General features: G+C 41.6%; 2 protein-coding genes across 2 annotated transcripts in view; one reads left to right on the plus strand and one right to left on the minus strand.

Moving 5' to 3' along the window:
* The window catches only part of HCN2 (hyperpolarization activated cyclic nucleotide gated potassium and sodium channel 2), a 68344-nt gene extending 52751 nt beyond the window's left edge, over positions 1 to 15593 (plus strand). Inside the window, exons 5-8 of the mRNA XM_075281236.1 lie at positions 2647 to 2793; positions 8460 to 8700; positions 9901 to 10065; positions 12211 to 15593. Of these exons, the coding sequence (XP_075137337.1) occupies positions 2647 to 2793; positions 8460 to 8700; positions 9901 to 10065; positions 12211 to 13103 (1446 nt within the window). The 3' untranslated portion in view covers positions 13104 to 15593. The remainder of the gene's footprint in view (positions 1 to 2646; positions 2794 to 8459; positions 8701 to 9900; positions 10066 to 12210) is intronic.
* A 211-nt stretch (positions 15594 to 15804) lies between these two features.
* Positions 15805 to 22783, minus strand: part of POLRMT (RNA polymerase mitochondrial) — a 41310-nt gene continuing 34331 nt past the window's right edge. Inside the window, exons 16-21 of the mRNA XM_075281086.1 lie at positions 19738 to 19790; positions 18054 to 18152; positions 17734 to 17806; positions 16425 to 16510; positions 16260 to 16324; positions 15805 to 16061 (exon numbers count right to left, since the gene is read on the minus strand). Of these exons, the coding sequence (XP_075137187.1) occupies positions 16012 to 16061; positions 16260 to 16324; positions 16425 to 16510; positions 17734 to 17806; positions 18054 to 18152; positions 19738 to 19790 (426 nt within the window). The 3' untranslated portion in view covers positions 15805 to 16011. The remainder of the gene's footprint in view (positions 16062 to 16259; positions 16325 to 16424; positions 16511 to 17733; positions 17807 to 18053; positions 18153 to 19737; positions 19791 to 22783) is intronic.

The raw sequence follows: 22783 nt of genomic DNA on the forward strand, positions 1-22783 counted from the left end.
TCGTTATTGTTATTATTTTAGTGAGAGGCAGTATGCATATTTTACACTGTAAAGATTAGTTATGGACAGGATAATGACAGGGTCAAATGTAAACTTTATTGGTGACTTTGTGTATGTATTGTATAAGTGTTTGGTGCAACTCTTTGGCGCTGTGACCTGCACAATGGTAAACGTCTGGGTCACAGTGCCAATAAACTTACCGGTTATGTTCAAAGGGGTAATACAGAAAAAAATGCTTGTCATTAGGCTCAGAGGGGTATTACATTATCCCTCTATGTGACAATTAGAGAACAAAATATATGCTGTATGATTGATAGGAGAAGGGATAACATGGACAGAAGTCACATACAGGTTATGCACAGACAATGATGATTTATCACGGTCTCTGCAGTCTGCAGCTCTGCTCCTTCCCATCCACACTGCTCCGAGATGCTGCTTGAGGTTGAAGGGGAAGAACACTTTAGAGCCACATATCTCAAGATTCGTTAGGGCTATGAAGATGACATTGGATCCATTTTAAAGATCAGAATCATCATGAGAGCCATTACAGATTCGGAGCGATTCGCTGTTAACCCCTTCCCGACATGCGCCGTAATAGTACGGCGCATGTCGGGTCTGTAACTATGGCGACCGCCCGGGAGCCGCCATAGCCGCCAGGTGTCTACTGCTTTAAGTAGTAGACAACCGGCTCATTAAACCCTCCAGCGCCACGGTCAAAGGTGCCGGAGCCGCCATTTTTCCGGTGATCACCGGCTCCTGGAGCATGCTCCAGGGTCGACGTCACGTTGGCATGACAGCCGGGAGTCTTTACAAGGCTCCCAGGCTTGTCTGCAAATTCTCTCTTTTGCAGGCTGGTCTATGCAGCCTGCAAAAGAAAGGATGATTTTTTACAATGCATTGCAATGAATTAGCATTAGTGATCAGACCCCCTGGGGTTCAACACCCCTAGGGGTCTAATAAATGCAAAAAAAAATTTAAAAAAGTAAATAAATAAATAAAAAGTATTAAAAATTCAAATCACCCCTCTTTCCCTAGAACATATATAAAAGTAGTTAAAAACTGTGAAACACATACATGTTAGGTATCCCCGCGTCCGAAATCACCCGCTCTACAAATCTATAAAAATATTTTTCCTGTTCGGTAAACGCTGTAGCGGGAAAAATAGTCAAAAGTGCCAAACCGCCGTTTTTTCACTGTTTTGATTCTGATAAGAATTTGAATAAAAAGTGATCAAAGCAATAACATTTCCCGAAAATGGTAGAACTAAAAAGTACACCCGGCCCCGCAAAAAACGACGCCCTATGCATCCCCGTACACGAAAGTATAAAAAAGTTACGGCTGTCGGAATATGGCGACTTTTAGAAAAAAAAATTTTTAACACCGTTTTGGATTTTTTTTAAGGGGTCAAAATGTAAATAAAACCATATAAATTTGGTATCCCTGGAACCGTACCGAAACACAGAATACAGGGGACATGTCATTTTGGTTGCACAGTGAACGCCGTAAAACCAAAGCCCATAAGAAAGGCGCAGAAATGCATTTTTTCTTCAAATCCACCCCATTCTGAATTTTTTTCCGGCTTCCCAGTACATTATATAGAATAATTAATGGTGGCATCATGAAGAAAAATTTGTCCCGCAAAAATTAAGACCTCATATGGCTCTGGGAGCGAAGAAATAAAAAAGTTATGGGGTTTAGAAGGAGGGGAGTCAAAAACGAAGTAAAAAGACTGTTGGGAATTGAGACCTGCAGATCTCCATTCTGAACTTCATTTTCACCAACGAATTGCTTTTCATCTGTAAGGTTCTCAGGATGATCTTGGTATCATTTTAAATATGAAATTCTCATGAGATGAGAATCCAAGATCAGCTTCATAGCCGTACCGGATCCTGAGAAATCTGTATTAGTAGCAAAGACGCTCTACATACGTCCTCTGCTATTGAAGTTCCACCCTGTCCAGATGTATAAATACGTGGCTGGCAGGGAAAGCGTTAAAACCAAACATATGTAATCTTCTCTCTGTGCACTGGAATTGCCTTCTTCATTACAATCAATAACACTCCATTGCATCATTAGACTGAATGGGAGCTAAACCTTGCCCACTCTAATCTTCCAGTGATGTTATGCTAGTGTTTGTAGCTGGTCATCAGCTGGTAATGGGACGGTTGAGGCTTGAATGGATTGGTGTAAATCAGGTGTTGCGAATCCCAAGGCCTCAGCATTTTTAGTATTTCATTTATGCCTCTCCTATATGCAACCCTAACCCACCTCATTTGACATGGATACAGCAGGTTGTGCCTTATACTAACAGTCACCGGAGGTAGCGTCACCTACTGGATCCATGACATTGCAGGTAGTACCTGATTTTACTCATTAGCATTTACCGTAATGGGCACTGTACAAAGGCAGGAAGACTGGGCAGTCTGCAAGGTTTTGCTAAACTGCTCAGAGCTGCAGTTTAATAATTACTCCTACAGACAGAGCTAAAGATGAACTATATCATGCATATCTTATTTTATACTTTAGCATCCCTTTAAGTAACTAGCCAATGACTCTAGAAGGATGTTGGAGGTGAAGGTTGTGCTTTAATGACTGCTTTTTTCCCCAGTGTCCCCTATATGATATTGTATCTGATCATATTCACAGTACAAGCAAGTAGAACAGTACATGTCCTTCCATAAACTGCCTGCAGATTTTCGCCAAAGGATACATGATTATTATGAGCACCGATACCAAGGGAAGATGTTTGATGAAGATAGCATCTTGGAGGAACTGAATGAACCGTTAAGAGAGGTGAGAAACTAAAAGGAGAAGGTGATTTTCATAAATGAGGATATGACTCTATACAAAAGTGGAATCCATGTCTATATACCAATTGCATTAGAATATTACCTGCTAGCCAAGACAAATTTTCACATTGTACTTCTTTTGCATACCTGAACTGTGTAAAAAAAAAAAAATATATATATAATATATGTATTATCCCTTAGTCTTATATTTAAAGGGGCTCTATCATTGGGAGAAGTCATTTTTAACTAATCACATCCTTGCATAGCCTTTAGAAAGGCTATTCCACACCTACCTTTTGTATGTAAATCGCCTCAGTAGTTTTTGAGTGAGCCTGTTTTTATTGATATGCTAATTAGCCTCTCGGTGCACCCTGGAAGTCTCATCATGCACTCCTCTCTGCTATTCTTTCCCATGTATGTATACAGCACAGGCTGCTGCTGCTGATGACTTCCTGTTTGACACACAGACAGGAAAGAATAGTAAAGAGGAGGCTGCTGGGAACTTTCTGTGCTGGCTGAAAGCTAATATTAGCATATGAATAAAAACGGGCTCATTCAAAAACTACTGAGGCAATTTACATACAAAAGGTAGGTGTGGAATAGCCTTTCTAAAGTCTATGCAAGTATGTACTTAGTTAAAAATGACTTTTCCAAATGATAAAGCCCCTTTAACTAAAACAGTGTGAAAATGCCGCCCAGGTCTGCATGTTCATGCCTTCATGCATTTTGTGGCCCAATTATGGGGCGATAACATAAAAAAATCATACATGACCTCTCCCCTTTGTTTCTCCTTTCAGCTCCCTTTGTCAATTCCAATCCACTGTACAATACCAAAATTTTTCAACCTGCTACACAACATTAAATAAGTGAATATTGTATATAAAGCTATATAAGGCCCATAGAAAAGAATGGGTCAGTGTGCTATCCAGGAAATACACGGGTAACACACTGACCACGGCCACGGTTGTCTGCAAGGGTCCTCACAGTTGCAGGCTTGAGAACATTCTATCCTTAAAAAAAACAAAAATCTAAATGACAGGCATGACCAAATCATCAGTATGTTATAGAAATATGTTTGGCTATAAACAATCTAAAAATAGATGATGTTTTCACCGCGACAGGGAGCCTGAAAGACATTCAGGATATGCCAAAAACTTCTATTACAGTATTTATAGATTTTGTTTTATTACTTGTTTCTCACACAGCTTTTTTAGCCCTGGCAGGCAGTTTATATTGGGCTGTCATTGCAGGGGAAATAGTACATAGCGTAAAATGGTAACATGCATAGATGTTTTTTTTATTTTTTTACAGAAGGAAGTTGCTCTTACAGAAATGTCCTGAACTGAGAGCCCCTCTATAGTGTCCATATACTTATTCCTATCTATTGTGTCCTTCTGCTTGTACGTGGGAAAGGGGAAGTGTAGGTGCTAATATTTTACGGAGACTGTAATGCAGATGTGAACCTAGCCTGAGATCAATATACAAATTATTGACTTTATTCTTTGTGTAGCTACAGATGAATACTTATGGTAATGTAGCATAAGACACAGACTTATCACAAAGACCTCCATGATTGTTGGAGGCTTTTTATTTATTTTACTTAGCCTCATTCTCCACAAGCTTGAGCGCCTGTATATAGTAGTACAGCAGATTTCATGCAGCTTTATAAGGCGAAAGCTGTCAGCTGCTATGGGACAATGGGGTTTGAATATCATTATACTCTATTTTCAATTAAGAAGCCTCATGGGGCAAGCAGAAAAGAACTTATTTAGGCACTCAAGATGAAGTTGCATTTCTATTTAGTCCTCAGATTGTTATATTTATCAGCTTGCAAAAGTTTTGCCTAGTTGTAAATATATACTCCAAGAAACAATACATGATATGATAATAAATATGAAGAGCAAATAAATATACATGTATAAATATGAAGAGTAAATAAAATGCAGTCCAATGTTACAAGAACCAAGCCATTGTAAGCAGATGGCTGGTCAGGTAATGGAGGGGGTGTACATCTCACCCAGACTACTAAGGTGGGTGAGATGAGAAAACTCCAGAAGGAATGTTTGTTATCAGCAGACAACTTTCGTCTGCTGAGCATTTTGGTAAATGCTCAGTATTAGGCTGGATTTTTAGGAATGGCAGGTGGGTTGGTAATAGGACCTGTTATTCCACCCCCCCTCCAGTCCACACTTTGGGGATGTTCCTGCAGCGACTCAGTTGCAGAGAGTTTTCTCATCAAGGCAGCTTAAGAAGCCAGCTGCAGCAGCAGACTGTGGGCAGAGCTTGGCTGGAGAGCCAACAGACAGGTCATATTTTTGGAGCTGTGTCCTGAATGATTGTACTGGCTTTTGGATTTCTGTTATTCTAGGTGAGGTAACCTATTCTATGTTTAGTTAGAGCCTGGCCGGGCAGGTATTTATTTTTGCATTGTTTCCTTTTGTTGCTGGACTTTTGTGTCTATGCCACCCCACCTAGTAACCCCACACCTTGACAATTGGTGGAGATGTATAGCTGCCGCTATACAGACCCAGACTATAGAGGAGATACTGAAGCATCTTGTACAGTCCAATGTGCAGCAACAACAAAGTAATCGTTTGCTGATGGAGCAAATTGTGCTCCTCAAAGAAACTGTTGTCACTAGCCCGCAAAGACCTGTGAAGTACAGCGATGAGAAGCGGGCTGTGCAAAGAGCTTTGCAAAAGATGACCCCAGATGTTGATGTGGAGGCCTCCCTATGTTTGAGAGAGTGGCCGAACGTGAGAAACTGCCAGCTGCTGACTGGGCAGACGTCATTGCACCCTATTTGACCGGTAAACCCCAGAAGGCCTATTATGACCTCTGCCAGCAAGATGGCCAGGACTATGATAAACTAAAGGCAGAAATTCTTGCTCGGCTGGGGGCAACCACTGCTGTCCGTGCCCGGCGGGTACATACCTGGAGCTACCATATGGACAAGCCTGCCAGATCCTAGATGTACGACCTGATTCAGCTGGTGAAAAAGTGGCTGGAACCAGACACCTGTACCCCTGCAAAGATGGTGGAGGTGGTGGTCCTAGACCGGTTCACCAGAGCTCTTCCTCCTGCGTTGCAGCACTGGGTTGGACATGGAAACACTAAAGATGCCAACCAGCTCGTCAGCCTTCTGGAGAGGTACCTGGCGACCGAGGCAGAACTCCGTGATGACCCTACAGCGCAACCATCCCCCAGGAACACCCGGCGGAGGGCACTTCCCGGTAAGACTGTTCCGTTATTTGAGAGCGGATGGAAAAGAGCTCGAGATGTGTTTTCTAGGAACTCTACCAGTCCAAGAAGGGATTCTCTGCTGGAGAAATCAGGGCTGGTACAGTGTTGGAGATGCGATGAGCGGGGACATATTGCTGCCCAGTGTCCATTCACCTTTGAGCCAATGGACTGTGACACTGGTGGACGTCGATCATTATTTGCCAGACCTGTCTGTGCTGCAGCATCGGGACTAAAGACTAGGCCTCAGGTCTGCCAAGTTGTGGTGAATGGCCATTCTGTCCAAGCGTTGTTGGACTCTGGTAGCCTGGTCACTCTGGTGCATGCCAGCTTGATAGCTGAGGACTTTATCCCGGACAAACGTATGAGTGTTTGTTGCATCCATGGGGAAGTCAAGGACTACCCCATGTCCAAGGTCACAATAGAGACTATATTAGGATCTGTTTACTATGAAGTGGGTGTTGTAAAAAACCTTATGCATAATGTGATTTTGGGACATGATTTCCCTTTGTTCTGGGATTTGTGGGGAAAAGGTACAACCACACAGCCAAAGGTGGAAACCCCACCTACACCCAAAGTGCATGAGGAGGGCGACATCTTTCCGTTACAGGTCCTAGCTGGAGAGGAAGATGATGCCTCTTCCCCAGCCCCTGAGCCTAATATTACCTGAATTGGAAGTCTCACGGGATAATTTTGGTACTGCACAGTTGAGAGTTGATAATTTTGGTACTGCACACTCTTGCTAATGTTCATGATAATGTGACATTTGTTAACAATGTGCCTCAGGAACCTGATGCTGACCACCAATTCCCACATTTTGCTATGAATAATGACCTCTTTTATCGGGTTGCAATAAGTAATGGGAAAATTGTGGAGCAGCTTCTTGTACCAAAGCCATACCGCCGTGTGGTACTTGATATGGCCCATAATCATGTGCTTGGGGGACACCTAGGGGCAGAGAAAACACAGGAGAGGATTCTCCAAAGATTTTATTGGCCAGGTATGTACAGGGAAGTGAAGGACTACTGTGCGTCCTGTCCTGTCGGGTACATGCCCCAGCCCCACATTTCCGTAGTCCCTTGGTTCCCCTGCCCATCATTGAAGTGCCTTTTGAAAGGATTGGTATATACTTGGTCGGTGCAATAGTCAAGTCATCTAGAGGTCACCAACATATTCCAGTTGTCTTAGATTACACTACTCGCTATCCGGAGGCGGTTTCCTTGCGTAATACGACATCAAAGAGTATTGTCCGTGAGTTATTCTATATGTTTTCAAGGACAGGCATACCTAAAGAGATACTGAGTGACCAAGGCACGCCCTTCATGTCAAAGGTGATGAAAGAGCTATGCAAGCTGTTTAAAATTTCCCACATTCGGATCTCTGTGTATCACCCCCAGACAGATGGGTTAGTGGAGCGCTTTAATAAGACTCTCAAGCATATGCTTAAAAAGGTGGTAGAAAAAGATGGTCGTGACTGGGATTGTCTGTTGCCATACCTGATGTTCTCTATTAGAGAGGTTCCACAGGCGTCTACAGGGTTTTCCCCTTTTGAATTAATCTATGGTAGACACCCCAGGGGCTTACTTGATATAGCCAAAGAAACCTGTGAAACGGAGGCTTTCCCATACCGTAGTGTCATAGAGCATGTAGCTCAAATGCAGGACCGCATTGCAACAGTCATGGCAATTGTAAAATAACATCTACAAAGAGCACAAGAGGCCCAATGCAGAATTTACAATCGTTCTTCCAGAGTCCGAGAGTTTAACCCAGGGGACAGAGTCCTTATTTTGGTGCCTATTGTGGAGAGCAAGTTCTTAGTGAAATGGCAAGGCCCATATGAAATTGTGGAAAAAGTAGGGCCAATCAACTATAAGGTTCATCAACCAGGGAAAAGGAAGCCTTGATTCTACTGGCTTTTGATTTCTGTTATTCTAGGTGAGGTAACCTATTCTATGTTTAGCTAGAGCCTAGCCGGGCAGGGATTCTTGTATTGTTTGCTTTTGTTGCTGCACAATACTTTTGAGTGAAAATAAACTCTACCTTTGTTTTGGACTAAAGAAACTGGACTTGAGTGTCTAATGCCACCCCACCTAGCAACCCCAGACCCTAACACCATATATGCACAGGTTATGAGCAGTAGCCATGTTGACCCACCTGGGAAGCCTGTTCAGGAAATAATGCCTTATGTCTAGATTTCTTTGCCACCCTGGTAGCGGCCTAGAACTAGAACTCTAACCTTGGGATTGGGCATCTTCATTCTGGGGAATAAGAGTGGTTTCAAACTTTTTGCCAGATTTTCATTTTAAAGTAACATTCGAAAAGCTAAACTTTAAAATAAATATTTTTCTAATAATATTCGTACTAACCAATTTCCATGTCCTTTTTATATCTCTGTCTCTTGTTTTGTCCCTTTCAATTCTGTTTATTTAGGAGATCGTCAACTTTAATTGTAGGAAACTGGTTGCATCTATGCCGCTGTTCGCCAATGCTGACCCTTGTTTTGTCACTGCAATGCTTACCAAGCTGAAGTTTGAGGTTTTTCAACCTACTGACTATATCATTCGTGAAGGAACCATTGGCAAGAAGATGTACTTTATCCAACATGGTGTGGTTAGTGTGCTTACCAAGGGCAACAAGGAGGTCAAGCTCTCAGATGGATCTTACTTTGGAGGTAAGCAAGGAACATTTTCAAGAAAACCTCCACCAGGGTTACATAGTGAACTATCACATAGTAACTACCAAAAATAAGGAATCCAAATGTATTATGTGATCTGCAATCTTCCCCTCCTAGGCTAGTTGGCTTCTCCAACCCTCGTTCTCTGTGAGTGACAATGCCATACCTCCGTGAGAGCATGTAGGTCAGGTGTAGTCACCCACAGGCTGCATCTTCTGTTGCTAAGCTAAAGCTCAGATAATGTTGATATGCTGAATGAGAAAGACTAATGAATAGTTACTGTCTTCTTTTATTTGTCCTATTGTAATACAGTAGAAGACCTGCACCACAAATGAATTGCATGTGGACTGGTCTATTCTACAGCATCCTACTATATTGAAAATATGCACTGATCCCATTTAGGTGTCTTAATGAATAGGGGGCCTCTTAACAGCCACTTCCAGAAACGAGAACACTGTGTGAGCAAGTAAATTCTGTTGTGAACTACTCTTTGTTTCTTATTCTATATTTTGTATAAGTTCTTTAGACCACTTAGTAATCTTCAGCTCCTGTATGGCAGTTCTATTTGGATGGTCCTTCTGTAGATTAACCATGTGGTCATGGAAAACATGTTTTTAGATATGTCTGCGTACCTTGAAAGATTCTTGCTGGCTGATTTTCTTTATTGCTTTCTCCTTCATGACTGCATGTGCAGCTGCATGTTCAGAGCACAGTGGGCAATCCCTATGAAGCATGCTATATCTCACCTCCATTTTCAGTGCTGTCACCTGTGTTTTTGTCTTCTGTATCACTCTTTTGACACTGAGATAGCTGTGCAGGCTTCTTTGAGAAAATGCAGCTCAGAAGTCAAAAATGGGAATATAAAGCATACTATTTGTGAATAACCTGCTCTCTACAGTGCTCGAAACTAGGTTAATAAGCAGCACAGGGTAGTCTACAACTATGAAGCATCACATGCATCAACCTGGTATATATAGATCCACATGGGAGCAGTATACACAGAAATGGTCGGATAATTAATATTTAATGTCATTGCTTAATTATTCTAGATGTTGCAGAGGTGACCATGGCTTTCAATGCAGCCCAGTCCTTGCATTTTCATGAAAAAGTTTGGGAGTTGTCTTGGCCAAATTCTTTCTAATACATTCTGGACTTGAGTCTGGAAGACTTACTTAACTATCTCTCTTTTTTTTACAGAGATCTGCTTGCTAACACGAGGACGACGCACAGCTAGTGTCCGAGCAGACACATACTGCCGATTGTACTCTCTTTCCGTGGATCATTTCAATGAGGTGCTGGAAGAATATCCCATGATGAGACGTGCATTTGAAACCGTTGCCATAGACAGACTGGACAGAATAGGTGAGAGAACTTCAAACACCTTGTTTGTTGTCAAAAAACCCTCCTTTCATATAGGCCTCATTCACACAGCAGTGCATAGAGTGCAGTCCTCACTGCCACTGTATACTTCTCTTAAAGCAGTTCTACATTTCAGCATTTTCATAGTCAGAGGGGCAGTCTGGTCCCCTTTCTGGCCATTTACAGCACAGTTATTAGACAGCTTGCTGTATACTGGACACTATGGAAGTCAAAGCAAACCTTAGTATACAGTAGTATACAGACAAGTATACAAATGAATTACATATCTTTTTCATAAGTTTTATCATTTTACAAAGCCTGTGCAGGTCCAGTTATCAGATATTGGATTGTTTATTTAGCACATTTTGTGAATTATATGAGAAGAAAGAAGTAATAATTCTGATTCCCCTACCCACCCACTTAAGAAGCTTGTAATAAACTTCCAGCAGATGTGGTTAGAAAATTGGTATTAGGTAGATTGACATGTCTGAGAGAGACATACTGGGCTTTTAATCAAGACCAGCATTTTATATTCTAGTCTTTGCTTTTTTTTTTTTTTTAAACGTAGATTGTGAGCCCCATAAGTCTTTGCAGTATGGGAGGAAATCCACGCAAACAGAGGGAGAACATACAAACTCCTTGCAGATGTTGTCCTTGGCAGCATTCAAACCCAAGACTCCAGAACTGCAAGGCCACCGTGCTGCCCCTCTTATATTCTAGTTTTGATACTACCTATACCACTGATTTGATGCAGGCCTGAAATCTACATCAACTTGTAGCTGAGATAGATTTCAGACATCATAAATGATGGATAGGTAGGGTAACTGTTGGGATCTTCACTGATCACAAAAATGGAGATCCTATATCTCACCATTTGGAGCAAGACTTTAGCATGTACACTTCCTTTCCATTCATCTCTATGAGGATGCCAAAGAGAAGCTGAGTATATTGCTCTGGTCTACTCTGTGGCTTTGGTTTATTTTATTTTTTTTAATAATCTCCAGGAACTGATGAATACAACCACAGAGGCTAGAGAGTGGCAAGGAAGGTGAATACAGAGTGTGTCTCTAGCTGCCCAGATTTATATGGCACTGTCCTGGTGTACAACACCTAAAAAGTTCCTAAATTTTGCACAAAACAACTGGGACCTTTTTCAACTCTATACCACTTTCCTGAAAAGTGGGTGTAGCAGGGCCACCAGCCCTACCAAATTTATCATCATGTATGTCAGAAATCTGGCATAAATTATGTTAGAAATGTATTTCAGCTACACGCTTGCGTATGTCTCTCTCCAGGAGCACAGCGCAGCAGAGGGGGTGCTTTGTTGTATTTGAGGCACACCCTCTGCCAGATTCAGGGGCTATAAAGACTGCCATGAGTAACGCAGTGTTCCTATCGTGCCCTATCTGGGCCTCCAGCAGTTATTATCAGTTTAATCCCTACTCACTTAGAACTAGAGCAACCACAATGTGTCAGTGAGACAGTCCTGGAACACCATACATCTGCCCTGATAGAAGAGATCAATCATAGATAACGTCTGCTAGACATCATTTTCCAGTGCTGATAGGAGGCTGAAAAGATTAAGACAGAGAGAATACCATAGCTGAATGTAAGTTTCCAGATAGAGAACATTGCACGAAGAGTGTGGAGGAGACTTGTATTCTATTAATAGTTGGGCTATATCTGGCACTTTTAAATGAGCACTAAAAAGTGATTATATTATGGACTTTACTATGTACGGTAACTGGCACTGCTTTATAGGTATAGGGTGGTCTTCTACACCTCCATGACTGTGGCTCCTGAATGATGTTGTAGAAATATGGTCCAAACCGGCTAATATTTGTATGGAATCTATATGTTCTTCCTAATTCTGTCTGTGTTGTTCCTCCAGTGTTATCAAAATTCTGAGAAATTGAAATGTGATTCCCACTGGAGTCCAGGTCCATCGTAATGACAATCCACATGTAGTGCTATAGAATATATTGGCAGTGCAGGAGTTGACCACTGGAATTAACACTCATGAGTTAGGCTGTAGCAATGCTTAGCTTTGAATATAGAGTGAAATAGAAGAGTTGTGGGGGTTTTTTTTGTATAGAAGTGTGAAATCCTTAGAACATGTTTACATAGAAACATCTGTTTTTCCTACAGGGAAGAAGAATTCCATATTAATGCACAAAGTTCAGCATGACTTGAACTCGGGTGTCTTTAACAACCAGGAAAATGAAATCATCCAGGAGATCGTGAAATATGATCGTGAGATGGTACATCAAGCTGAGCTAAACCAGCTGAGTGGAGGAATGTATGCCACATGCAATCCTCCCTCTCCACAACCCCAAGTAACATCTGCTATTGCAACCTTACAACAAGCCGTGGCTATGAGTTTTTGCCCTCCAATGGCTAGCCCATTAGTGGGGTCTCCCCGAATCATGAGACGGCTCCAATATGCCCAGGGAGGGCCTGGAGCCTTTTCTGTATCCCCAGCTCTTTTCCAACCACCCCTGCAGCTCTTACAGCATCACCCACCTCCCCATCAAAGTCCACGTCGTCAGTCTGCAGTTGTGCCCAGTCCCCCAAACCAATCACCAAGAGTGTCTCAGAACTTTGCCTACCCAGCCAAACAACAAACAGGCTCCCAACTTTCTCTTGCCCAGTCTGGGGCTTCTGCCTCTCCACAACGGCTCTCTGTACACAAGAGCACACACTCGCTGCATTCTGGTACGCTAACACGTGAGTCTCGCCCTCTTTCTGCTTCGCAGCCCTCACTGCCTCAGGGAGCATCGCAGCTTCGAAGTCCACCAGCTCCCCCTCAAGCAACTGGCAGTTTAACCTCCTCTGCGGCAAAGGGGAGCTTGGGGCCACAGGCAGGCCCAAGGGTGCCTGCCCCTGCTAGACTTGCCCTCTCCCATCAATTGTCCTCTTCTGGTACAGTTGGTGGTGTCTCGGACTCTGCAGTGGGATCGTCATTAGGAGGCAGGAAAGATTCTGTGGTTAGTGCCCCAGACACCGACCCAGTAAGAGGAAGGCTGTCTGCAAACTTGTGACAGAGTGAAAACGCCTAACTTCATCTGTTTTGGGTGGTACATAACTCCGAGAAAGTAAAACGTGCACTTGTAGTCAGTCACTCCTTGTCCTTTGCTAATTTCCTAATATTTTCACTGCTTCATGATGAGCAACATTTTAAGTAGTGGAGGTATTACATTGTGAAAATGTCAAGGAAATTAGTAGCTAACTCAGTAAATGCCGCCTCTGACAGCAGCAGTCTACCACACAACTCCTCTGCTGTTTACAAGAGTAGGAAAATGTGGCACTGTTCCATGTCAGAGATCCGTGAAGAGCTCTGCATGAAGTGGAAGAGTGCGTAAATCTTCAATTAATGGGACCAAGGCAGCTGGCCTGCCTGCCTGTCATTAGGCAAGAGGCTGTTGGATGCAAAATCTAGGGTTCTTGTTTGCTTGATAGATCCTCACTCCGAGAACAAAAATTTCAAAGCTACAAGTTTGTTACTACGTAAGCCCAAAACATACTAAGCCAATAATACTATGCAAGCTGCAGGCAGTTTGTGTCCGCTATAGTCCTCCTGGACTACCTTAATCCAGTGACAGTGTCACCTATGGATATCATGTGAAGCACCTATATTTATATGATCATACATAAGCAATTTAATTTATAATCATTTTTATTTAAAGGTGAGACACCTTTATATGTGATCTAGCAGGTATGAACGCCAGTTAAGCAGAGTCAAACCAACAAAATGTTATTATAAAAGACCAAGTATGGCTAAGTCCTAGAGACAAACACTATACTATAGCAACAATTCTGCAGGTGGCTGGTGTGGTATTAGGTGTATCCCTACAGCAATAATGCAGCCACTGTCTACAGCTAAATGCCAACCAGATCGGCTCTCCCTTCCAATGGTTACACATTATAACTCATGAGGATGTGTCAACACTTGATTTGATATAAAAGATAAAAATTAAAAAAAAATAAAAAAAAAATCCAAACAAACACTGGTAGCCAGTACTGACACGCATGCTATGTAATTGCAGCTGCTAGTTTACAACTTGCTCCTGGTTTATCTGTGGTGCCAAGCAGCCCTTCACCTCTCCTGGGCACTCCAATGACCATGGATCTGCCAGATCCCTTGCACCAAAGGACCTGTGTGTGTTTATCAACTATGTAAAGCTTTTTTTTTTTTTTTCTCCCCTCATTCTCGCCTTTCATTTTGTTTATCTCTCACTGCTGTTTGTCTGTTCCATGGATTGTATTTTAGAAAGCCATATTATGTATATCACAGCTGTATATTAAGATATATATACCTGTATAATCTGTACACTATATGTCCTGTTATAAAACAGGAAAGGGGTTGAGTGTCTATTTATAACTGTAGAGTTGTAGAAGCTACACGTCAGGACTTTTCACGTGTTGTGAAGGAGGAATGCTGTGGCAAAGCACATTTAGGACTTATTCACATCTTGCGATTTATCTGTAGTTTGGTGCCTAGAGATGAAATATAAGGTTTTCCCAGTTACCACTATAGACTGCCATGTCTCAATTTGAAAGTTGGTCAGAGACGGACTACAGTTGTGTTCTTTGACTTGTTTCCACATCGAGACACTAGTGAAAAGCTGCTGACAGCTCTACATTTCTTGTAAGGGACTAAGCTGTGCATATGTATGTGGGCCAGAGGATGTCTCAGGCAAGATGTGACAGTCTTAATCAGCTTTATACTGTGTCCTCCACATCCTAGTACACTGTAGTCCTTTACTTTACTACATGGTCTGCACCTACACTACAGGTAAATAACAATGTGGGAACAAGACCTTAGCACTGGAGTGCTGCTTTAAGAAACATCCTAGTAAGGGGCAGTCCCATCTGGACTAATACCGTTTGTTTCAGTGACTTGATTTTATCGGCAGTAAAAATTCATTCCGCCATCCGCTGGCTTGTGGCTTTAATTGTGACAGAATACAGCAGGTACTACTTACTATAGCAGCTTGTGTCAACATTGCATAGACTGAAAAATATTCCTACATTCCATTTGTCTCGAGACTTAAAATTTTTGAAAACTAAATAGCTAACCAAAAAATTTGTCTGGGGAAGTGACTTGTGATATAAATGGGACTGCCCCTGTAGGATAACACACATAATGCAAAATTAATTCATTTAATGAAAGTTTCCCAATTCCAAGAAAGAAATATACATGTTTATATTATTTGAAGAAATAGGAGTCGCCCCTCTACTCCATGGTGGCAGTGCCACCATGTGTGGCTAGCAATGTCATTAATGAATGTATTTTGGAGGCAGGGGGGTTGATATAAGAGTGCAGGGTCTCCTGTCTCTGCAGAAGCTGCACTTTACTAAGCAAATGATTCCAGCTTCTCTGTGTGTGCAATAAACAGATATTTCTGAATAGTGTCTTGTTTTACTGGTCAGCAAGGAGATAATCTGCAAAATGACTTGGTTATCTCCAGTGTTCCCATAGTGTCTGTACAGACCACTCGTGCCTTTTAACTGCTGCACTGAGCAGTCCTGACGCATGGTTAATGTGTTGCTTGATAGATGAAGGTTATTCAGAGGACACTTGAAGGAATACATTCTGCAGCGAGCTAGAAGATGCACAGACCAGTGGTTGCACAGTAGGTGGCAGATTGACATAGATAGATTGATTATTTACTCAATCCCAAGCCATGGGACTGATAGACATATCTTACATATGATATATTCACAGGTCCACAAGGAATCTCAAATATAAAAAAACAAAACCCCATGATTTATTTATACAGCAGCTCTTCAGACCACAGTATACAAGGCTCTCAGTATGCAAGCTTCCACAGGAAGGATAGACAGACAGGATCTGCTGCGACACACAAAGCATCACATATACAGCTCTAGATCAGGTATTTGTACGTGTCCTTTGCTGTACTCCATCCAGATCACAAGCAGTATTGATCAGCTGAAAAAATAGGTAGAATCCTTTACATGCTCCAAATTAAAGGTTCCTGGAGGAGTAAAAAAAAAAAAGACAAGATTGAAATTGCAATTCCCAAGCTATGTAAACATTACACACGCTGTGTAATATCCATCAAAACTGGTGCCAGAGAAAAAGCAGAGTAGTTGCCTTTATGTAAGGTGATAGGATGCTATGGACAACTGCTCCACTACTTGTGTGCAGCAGATTAATCTTAGGAATTCCTCACCTGTCTCAGGAACATCTCTGAAGAGATTCAGCATTTTCATAGTGTCCGAGTGATGAGCTTGAGTACTGGAAGCCAGAAAGTGAACATATTAGGCACTGGCAAACACAGGAAATGTCAGGTATTGCTGTCCGTATTCTATTCAGTCCCTCGTTTTTCTGTACTTACTTGTGACAGTATTTTTGTACCAAGAATTGCGAGAGATTCTGTAATATGGGCTGACTGTGCAGAGACACAAACTGTTCCCGACAAACCTGTGGACAAACACTATGGTTAGGGTTCTGATTCATCTGCTTTAAGTCCTATGGTGCTAGCACACAAAAGCTTCACTTTCATACATTCAGCTGAAACCATGGTGACGGACCGCAATGAATAAGCAATTCTGAAGTTCAAAAATACAACTAATCAGTAATACAGGTTGTCAGACCAAAACAGCACTTGAAAAGGAAATGGAAAACTAAGCATAGTCCTGGACAGCTTCAATACGTACACATTCACTTCTTCCTCCCTTGGCAGGGAGTGCCAGTGATCCAATAGCAATTTTGTTTGATATTGTTTTATAAAGCAGTCGATTATTTGAAGGAGTCCATGCTGGCATGAGAAAGAATCACCACTTCCCCCTACAAGCTGTCTTGGAGACATGATAGTGTCACAGCCCCAACTCTTATTTGATACAGACAAAATTCTTCATATTTTGTTTCATTAAAGGGGTGGGCCACTTTCAGACCAATATTGAGAGACAAATGTTATTTTTTGTACAATTAAAAGCTACACAAATTTCCAATATACTTTCTGTATCAATTCCTCAGTTTTCTAGATCTCTGCTTGCTGTCAGTCATTCTTCTTCTAGTGGATAAAACTCTGACCATGGTCATGTGATTTACAGTCTATGATCAGGTGAAGGACACACAGATTCACAGTAATCTGACATCTGTGAGCTTATCACATGACCATGGTCAGAATTTTATCCACTAGAAGTAACAGAATGAATGACAGCAAGCAGAGATCTAGAAAACAGTGAGGAATTGATATAGAAAGTATATTGGAAAATTGTACAACTTTTTATTATACAAACCATAACATTTGTCTGTTAATATCTGAAAGTGGACAATCCAAATATGTCTAATTTGCTTCAGCACTGCTATAAAGCCAGAGAAACTAGGCAATATCGGCATATGGGCACAAAGAATCCATATACCATAATAAAAAGAAACCTAACCAATGCTAGGCAGACACAAACTAGTGACCAGTAGTAATTTGATATAATATAGATTTTGTGATATGGATGCATTATTATACATATTACCAAATTCAATTAATGCTACAACCTCTGATGCCAGATGCAGCTTCTGAGATATTTGTATATCATATGGTATATTTTGTAAAATGGTAAGGATGCAGTTATTATTAACAGCATTTGATATGGTTATTAGGAACCATTCAATAAATAGGGGTCCATAATATAAAAATGTCTCACCTTATTCATCACGTCCACAGTATCTGCATGTGTCCAAAAACAGTCATGAACAGACACAAAGGCTATTCCACGCCTGTAATAATAAATGGAGTATAGAAGGATGACATTTGCTGAAGAACTTCAAACCACAACCCCCAATAATACAAATTAGGCTAGGTTCACATCTGAACCTGGCAGACCCTATTATAGACTGTGGGGTCTGTGTGTAACCGCTGTTTCAGCAGTCCGGCTTTCCATCGTTTGAGTGTACTGCTGGACCTGTGTGCAGATGTGAATCTAGCCTTCAGTTATAGTTGGGCCTTAAAATATGTCAGGCCTACCTGTGGCAGTGCAAGGCAGTAAGCATCATATGTGTAGAATCTAGAGAGTGGATGAAATTGGGAGGGAAAGCATTCTTCTGTTTCATTGTATCTGGACGTCTGGAAGTGGGAACATTGATAAGATAAATACATATGACATAACACCAAACAAAATGCTCCTCCCAAAACGCACATAGTACTCTCACCCCATAAAAATATCCACAAGTGTTTCACTTTTTATGGTAATAAGACACACAGTAAAAAGAAAATTAATAGTAAACAAAAAATATATAGTACATAATAGTGATCAATATTATCCATCTAAAGTAAACCTTGCTCAGAATAAGTTAGGGAAGAAAGAAAAAAAAACAAAAAAAAACGGCTGCATTGATTCTCCCATTCCAATGATTACTGGGTACTAGTCTTTACATCCAGATCCCATCTTACCACACAAAAATTGCCTGCTCAGCCAATCACTGGTTTAGGTGGGTTACCACTGTAGTCAGGGGTTGGATAAATGGGCCTTTTCACATATATCGTGCGTCGAGCGAGAACCAGGAAATAGGCCACTTAGTTCCAGTGAAGGGAAATCTTAATGCTTTAGCATATCAAGATATTGTGGACAATTATTCACTTGACGTAGGGAAAGCCCTTTTCTGTTCCAGTAGGACTGAGCCTTCCTGCACAAAGCAAGGTCCATAAAGGCATGACTCGGTGAATTTGGTGTGAAAGAACTTTAACCTGCTCACACAGAGCCCAAACCTCAACACCATGAGCAACCTTTGGTATAAACTAAGATGGAGATTGCCAGATCCTCTAGTCCAGGGGTAGGGAACCTTTGGATCTCCAGCTGCTGTGAAACTACAACTCCCAACATGCTCCATTCACTTCCATGGGAGTTCCCAGAACAGCAGAGCGAGTATGCATGCTGGGAGTTGTAGTTTTGCAACAGCTGGAGAGCCGTACGTTCCCTACCCCTGCTCTAGTCCAACATCAGTCCGATGGTCTATATCTGTATAGTGTGGGTTCCCATCTGAAGGAGGTCACCTTGTTGGGGCAGATAGATGTTCACAATTTGATTGAACAGTATGCTAAGAACATCTCATTTATATGCACTAATAGTGCCTATAGAAATAATGCAGTTTAAAACTTCATATACTTAACAGACTTTGTCCAGAAATGTGTAATTTATGGCCTATCCTTCAATGGGAGCTGTAGTACTGGTAGCAGGCCACTATACATGGAGAAAACCATTTCCAGCCCAGTATTATATACAGCATGTGAATCAGAAAGTGGTCACATACAGTACCTATGTAAATCTATTTTACGATGGAAGTGCTGTCTGACTTTTTGGGGGGAATTAGTATTGAGGTCCTTTGTGCATCATGAATCAGGCGCTTCCCTTTGCCACCGTTGTGCCTGGGGCACAAATCTATGAGGGACCTGGAGCTGCTCTACAGTCTAATGTCATTTACACCACTTTTGTGATGTGTATGATTAAAAAAAAAATGCGTTTGTGTGTGCACATGCAGGGATAGATGGATTAGATAGATTCATGCATACACACACACACATTTACACAAATAGATATACATACAATAAGCTGTTCAGACCTATGTAGGGCAGGATAGCTGCTACAAGTAGTTTTTCACAACTGCCATGGTTAGGAAGGATAAACAGTATGAAAGGGGAAGAGAAAACTCACTCATTAGAATCGTTTTTATTTGCCAAGGACACCGACTGCAGGCTACTCTTGAACTGCAATAAATAATAGCAAATAACAATGAGACAAAAGGTTGACGTAAAGATTGGGGATGGGCAGAAAAAAAAAGTCAGCATGAACCAACAACTGAAATGTTTAGGGTTAAATGTTTAATCTGCTGAATAGAAAAGCACAGCATCCATTCAAGTAAATGTGACTATGTTATAATACATGATTATGGAGAGGGTCCTCTATTACATCCATATGTCCTAAAGGGTATACTGCTTTCTGCAAAGCAAACAACTTACTGAAGAAGCAGAATCTGGTGACCAAATCATCATGCCCAACGTTATTACTATTCAAAATTATGATCAATTATAGCAGAAAAATGGATTTTTGAACTCGTGTAAAATCCTTTTCTTGATGTATTCATTGGGGGGGACAGCAGGACTTTTCACTCTGCAATTTTTTAAGCGGGTTCTGGGACTGAAAACCCAAATGAGCAACATTAGAGGTACAGAACAGAATCCTTGAGTGAGATTGGTTTATCATTCCTGCAGATCACTACACAGCTAGACTGAAATGTCAGCACTGTTCAACGTTGTGTGTCCTGGAGTTTGGGAGAACAATGACAAACTGGAAGGACAGCAAGAGGTGCATGGAGGCGAACCTCTGCAAGGACAGATCATCTGATTGGAAGATTGGTGCGTTAGTGATACATTCTATAATTCAAGAGAAAATGAAAGTCACATCCCAAATCAAACAGTGTTGACAAAAAACATCAGAAGTAGAGATGAGCGAACAGTGTTCTATCGAACTCATGTTCGATCGGATATTAGGCTGTTCGGCATGTTCGAATCGAATCGAACACCGCGTGGTAAAGTGCGCCATTACTCGATTCCCCTCCCACCTTCCCTGGCGCCTTTTTTGCTCCAATAACAGCGCTGGGTAGGTGGGACAGGAACTACGACACCGGTGACGTTGAAAAAAGTAGGCAAAACCCATTGGCTGCCGAAAACATGTGACCTCTAATTTAAAAGAACAGCGACGCCCAGCTTCGCGTCATTCTGAGCTTGCAATTCACCGAGGACGGAGGTTTCCGTCCAGCTAGCTAGGGCTTAGATTCTGGGTAGGCAGGGACAGGCTAGGATAGGAAGGAGAAGACAACCAACAGCTCTTGTAAGAGCTAAATTCCAGGGAGAAGCTTGTCAGTGTAACGTGGCACTGACGGGCTCAATCGCCGCAACCCAGCTTTCCCAGGATCCTGAATGGAATACACTGTCAGTGTATTCCCGTATACCCGATATATACCCCGATACCCGTTCCAACGGTGTGCCCCCCCACCTTCACCCCAGAAATACCCTGCAAGTCCCCTAGCAATAGAATTGGGGCTATATACACCCACAATTTTTACTACTGGTATACAGTGCCATTGTCTGACTGGGAATTCAAAGAATATATTGGGAATACAAATACCCTCATTTCTTGCTACTGCCATATAGTGCCAGTTTCTGACTGGTAATTCAAAGAATATATTGGGGTTACGTGCACCCACAATTTTTACTACTGGTATACAGTGCCATTGTCTGACTGGGAATTCAAAGAATATATTGGGAATACAAATACCCTCATTTCTTGCTACTGCCATATAGTGCCAGTGTCTGACTGGGAATTCAAAGAATATATTGGGGTTACGTGCACCCACAATTTTTACTACTGGTATACAGTGCCATTGTCTGACTGGGAATTCAAAGAGTATATTGGGAATACAAATACCCTCATTTCTTGCTACTGCCATATAGTGCCAGTTTCTGACTGGGAATTCAAAGAATATATTGGGGTTACGTGCACCCACAATTTTTACTACTGGTATACAGTGCCATTGTCTGACTGGGAATTCAAAGAATATATTGGGGTTATAAATACCCTCATTTCTTGCTACTGCCATATAGTGCCAGTTTCTGACTGGTAATTCAAAGAATATATTGGGGTTACGTGCACCCACAATTTTTACTACTGGTATACAGTGCCATTGTCTGACTGGGAATTCAAAGAGTATATTGGGAATACAAATACCCTCATTTCTTGCTACTGCCATATAGTGCCAGTGTCTGACTGGGAATTCAAAGAATATATTGGGGTTACGTGCACCCACAATTTTTACTACTGGTATACAGTGCCATTGTCTGACTGGGAATTCAAAGAGTATATTGGGAATACAAATACCCTCATTTCTTGCTACTGCCATATAGTGCCAGTTTCTGACTGGGAATTCAAAGAATATATTGGGGTTACGTGCACCCACAATTTTTACTACTGGTATACAGTGCCATTGTCTGACTGGGAATTCAAAGAGTATATTGGGAATACAAATACCCTCATTTCTTGCTACTGCCATATAGTGCCAGTTTCTGACTGGGAATTCAAAGAATATATTGGGGTTACGTGCACCCACAATTTTTACTACTGGTATACAGTGCCATTGTCTGACTGGGAATTCAAAGAATATATTGGGGTTATAAATACCCTCATTTCTTGCTACTGCCATATAGTGCCAGTTTCTGACTGGGAATTCAAAGAATATATTGGGGTTACGTGCACCCACAATTTTTACTACTGGTATACAGTGCCATTGTCTGACTGGGAATTCAAAGAATATATTGGGGTTATAAATACCCTCATTTCTTGCTACTGCCATATAGTGCCAGTTTCTGACTGGTAATTCAAAGAATATATTGGGGTTACGTGCACCCACAATTTTTACTACTGGTATACAGTGCCATTGTCTGACTGGGAATTCAAAGAATATATTGGGAATACAAATACCCTCATTTCTTGCTACTGCCATATAGTGCCAGTGTCTGACTGGGAATTCAAAGAATATATTGGGGTTACGTGCACCCACAATTTTTACTACTGGTATACAGTGCCATTGTCTGACTGGGAATTCAAAGAGTATATTGGGAATACAAATACCCTCATTTCTTGCTACTGCCATATAGTGCCAGTTTCTGACTGGGAATTCAAAGAATATATTGGGGTTACGTGC

Source organism: Leptodactylus fuscus, chromosome 1 (assembly GCF_031893055.1).
Source record: "Leptodactylus fuscus isolate aLepFus1 chromosome 1, aLepFus1.hap2, whole genome shotgun sequence".
NCBI classification, from domain to species: domain Eukaryota; kingdom Metazoa; phylum Chordata; class Amphibia; order Anura; family Leptodactylidae; genus Leptodactylus; species Leptodactylus fuscus.